We start from the raw sequence: 3,662 nt of genomic DNA, 5'->3' as shown, positions 1-3,662 counted from the left end.
GTAAACGAGTCACCGTATGACATCATCCAGTAAACGAGTCACCGTATGACATCATCCAGTAAATGAGTCACCGTATGACATCATCCAGAGTTAATGAGTCACCGTATGACATCATCCAGTTAATGAGTCACCGTATGAAGTTAATTTTCCTAAAACAGATTCAGTCGTTTCGAGCATGCTCACATCACTATTTACAGCAAACCAAAGAAAAGCTGAACCCAGAGGAACGAATGGGGTCAAAGGTCAGCCCTAAGCACCGCCCCCTGGTTGGTTGGAGTGAGAATGAGGAAGGAAGCGGGTGGATGCAGTGAGGAATATGGCTGGTGTCTCTGTTCTGCAAAGCAGTGAGACTTTATAGCTCCTCATAATCCCCACCGTCTCTTTTGACTGAAGCACCCCCCCCACCCAGGAAGTCCTCCAATTCATCAACTTTTGTTTTCTTGGATCGGGATTTTTTCTTCTTCTTGTCATCTCCTGCTGCAGCTTCATCTTTTTCCTTCTTCTTGTGTTTGTGTTTCTTCTTGCTCTTGTCGTCTTCCTGTGTGGAAGATAAAACGTTCATTAACTCCTGAGCGGATAAAGAAGCAAGTTAACTCTGATCATTCAGATTTTCCAAAATGATTAATAAAGCCATGTATGGTCAACATATCGGTTGATATATTCATGTCCTGACGACGGCGTCTAGCCTGGTTTATTAAACTAAGGACGCATGCTCTCAGCATCGTCATCATCGTCCTCTTCCTCCCCTGAGTCAGGAGAAGCGAGCGCTTCAGGAGGTGGAGGCACTAGCAGCAGCTCAACAACAACTGCTGCTGACCTGATCAAGGCTGCACTTTAAAAAATGAAATTGCCTGGAGAGCTGTTCTAAACAAAATGTTTTTCTGTTTACACTTGTGTACAAAATAAATCCGTCTAATGCTGCCGCTCCATCATATGAACCATGCAGCTCTGTAATTCTGCAGTAAACCAGCAGCAGCGTTACAGATGGACGCCTGTAGGATCCGTTAAATGGAGGAATTTATTCTCCGTCTCTTCAGTTTTTTATTTAAATAAAAGCAACAAACAGGTAAAGTTTCTGGCTCCTCCAACTCCAGTTCCTCAGACCATTCAGCTCTAAGTCAGAACATCTATGATGGTCCTAAAGAGAAGCAATTAAACTAGAGATAACTGAGATCAGTCTGTTGAACGGCCTCACCTACCCAGCATGCATTGCATAGAGGGGACTCCCACGGGTATGACCAAATATGAAAGGCTAATAAATGACTGAAGAAGAAATATTGAGTTTGACCAACGGCCATTTGAAGTTATTACGGAATATTAAACGGCGGCTTATACTGTTGCAACCGCACACATCAAATGTTGCTTGGGTCTGGGCGCAAACTGGTTTTGCTGGTATGCTTTAGCAACGTCGGTCTGGAATTTCTAGGGACGCACAAGTTTCCTGCCAAGGTGCAAGGGGGAGTCTATTCGAGAACTTGCGAGAACTTTGGCGGATGGTCATGAGAACTTCTTCGGCGGCAACAGGAGTGTTAATTTTCCAAAACAACAAGAACGCATCTGGAAGATATCACGGTCACGGAGACGGATCTAGAGTTGCTAGACATCGAAGAGGAACAGGTTCTGTTAATGGAGTTTGCATAAAGACAAAGGGGGACGTGTAGGTGGCGTTTACGCCCCTTGAATCAGACCAGGGATGAGGCTAGGGGGTTTTGATCCGGCACCGAATCGAGAAGGACGACCGCACAGACAGCCGGAAATGCATACCAAGGACCAATCACAGCTTCCGCTTGAGGTGCGTGACGACGGTTGCAGAGCATCTGCTCGGGGGTGGAGGGGGGGTGGGGGGGGCGTGGTCGCGCACAGAGACAGATTTGAAGGTTGCAGATGCTTTAGGCCCAAAGGTTCAACCAGGTTAAACGCCGACCCCTGATTGAAATATCTGAGTCAGTGTGACGGAGGTCACGTTCACAGCGGCCGATGAGGACAGCATTACCTCCTTGCTTTTCTTCTTCTTCTTTTTCTTCTCTTTGGACAGCATGCTGTCCTTTTCTAGAATAAAGATGAAGATCAAAGTTAACTCATCTGAGGTCAAAACACACATTTTCTATAAAATGCTGCAACATGAGACTCAGAAACAGGAAATAAACGTGTCCACAGTCATTGGGAGGCAACAGTTCCTCCATCTTTCTCTGGTCCTCATATAATTCCTCATCTAGTCAGAGGACCTGGGCTCCAGGTCAGGGACGAGACAATCCTGGACGGGACCAGAGAGTTAACTGGTTTTACTGGTTCCAACATGACTGACCTTCCTGCTCTTCGCTGCTGTCCTTTGCTGTTCGAGGCTCTTCGTGGATTCCCAGGCCAAACAGGTCCGTATCATCCTTGGATTTGAAGGAAATCCCAGTGGGTTTCAGTGGCGCCTTGGAGAAACGCGTGTCTTCATCAGAGAGGTCTGACAGAAGCTCATCTCTGACTGGAAAGATGTCCTAAAAGCAAGAACGGGAAAGCCGCTGATGTCAGAGAGAAGCAGCCCCTCCCCCCTCTCCCTCAGCCAATCAGCTGCAGCTCACCTTTGCAGTCTTTGGGGTGTCTGAGGCTTCTGACTCAAAGTCAGGGTCGTCCATGACAAAGGAGAGCATCTGCTGGGCTACGGGGGCCTCAGGCTCCGAGTCCGAGTCCTCTGCTCTGGCTGGCCCCCCCCTCCTCCTGCCTGCTGGCGGAGCAGCTGGCTCTACTGCTGGAGCCAACGTCAGGGAGACCGGAGCAACCCTGACCTCTGGAGCTTTCTGGATGACCGGCCTGGAGGAGGAAGACAGCTAGCAGTTTCCTCCAGTCAGAGATGGAAAAGTTCAGAAATGTTCCTGAGGAGCTTAGATGTTCTACTGGTCAGCTCTTCCTCTACTAGCAAGTTCTTCCCCTACTAGCAAGTTCTTCCTCTACTGGTCAGCTCTTCCTCTACTAGGAAGTTCTTCCTCTAATGGTCAGCTCTTCCTCTACTAGCAAGTTCTTCCCCTACTAGCAAGTTCTTCCTCTACTGGTCAGCTCTTCCTCTACTAGGAAGTTCTTTTTTTTCTCTAATGGTCAGCTCTTCCTCTACTGGTCAGCTCTTCCTCGACTAGGAAGTTCTTCCTCTACTGGTCAGCTCTTCCTCTACTAGGAAGTTCTTCCTCTACTGGTCAGCTCTTGCTCTACTAGGAAGTTCTTCATCTACTAGGAAGTTCTTCATCTACTAGGAAGTTCTTCCTCTAGTGGTCAGCTCTTCCTCTACTGGTCAGCTCTTCCTCCACTGGTCAACTCTTCTACTAGTCAGCTCTTCCTCCACTGGTCAACTCTTCTACTGGTCAGCTCTTCCTCTACTAGGAAGTTCTTCCTCGACTGGTCAGCTCTTCCTCTACTGGTCAGCTCTTCCTCTACCGGTCAGCTCTTCCTCTACTAGAAAGTTCTTCATCTACTAGTCAACTCTTCTTCTACTAGTCAATTCTTCCTCTACTAGTCAGCTATTCCTCTACTAGGAAGTTCTTCCTCTACTAGTCAACTCTTCTTCTACTAGTCAATTCTTCCTCTACTAGTCAGCTCTTCCTCTACCAGTCAGCTCTTCCTCTACCGGTCAGCTCTTCCTCTACCGGTCAGCTCTTCCTCTACCGGTCAGCTCTTCCTCTACC

General features: G+C 47.9%; 1 protein-coding gene across 1 annotated transcript in view; it reads right to left on the bottom strand.

Moving 5' to 3' along the window:
- Positions 1 to 6: 6 nt before the first annotated feature.
- rabl6 (RAB, member RAS oncogene family-like 6) overlaps positions 7 to 3,662 on the bottom strand; it is a 20,474-nt gene continuing 16,818 nt past the window's right edge. Inside the window, exons 10-13 of the mRNA XM_015404500.1 lie at positions 2,571 to 2,799; positions 2,306 to 2,486; positions 1,994 to 2,049; positions 7 to 538 (exon numbers count right to left, since the gene is read on the bottom strand). Of these exons, the coding sequence (XP_015259986.1) occupies positions 353 to 538; positions 1,994 to 2,049; positions 2,306 to 2,486; positions 2,571 to 2,799 (652 nt within the window). The 3' untranslated portion in view covers positions 7 to 352. The remainder of the gene's footprint in view (positions 539 to 1,993; positions 2,050 to 2,305; positions 2,487 to 2,570; positions 2,800 to 3,662) is intronic.

This window comes from Cyprinodon variegatus, unplaced genomic scaffold (assembly GCF_000732505.1).
Source record: "Cyprinodon variegatus isolate N-32 unplaced genomic scaffold, C_variegatus-1.0 Scaffold1768, whole genome shotgun sequence".
NCBI lineage: Eukaryota > Metazoa > Chordata > Actinopteri > Cyprinodontiformes > Cyprinodontidae > Cyprinodon > Cyprinodon variegatus.
The sequence above is the reverse complement of the archived record's forward strand: the minus strand, read 5'-3'. Positions and strand labels throughout refer to the sequence as shown.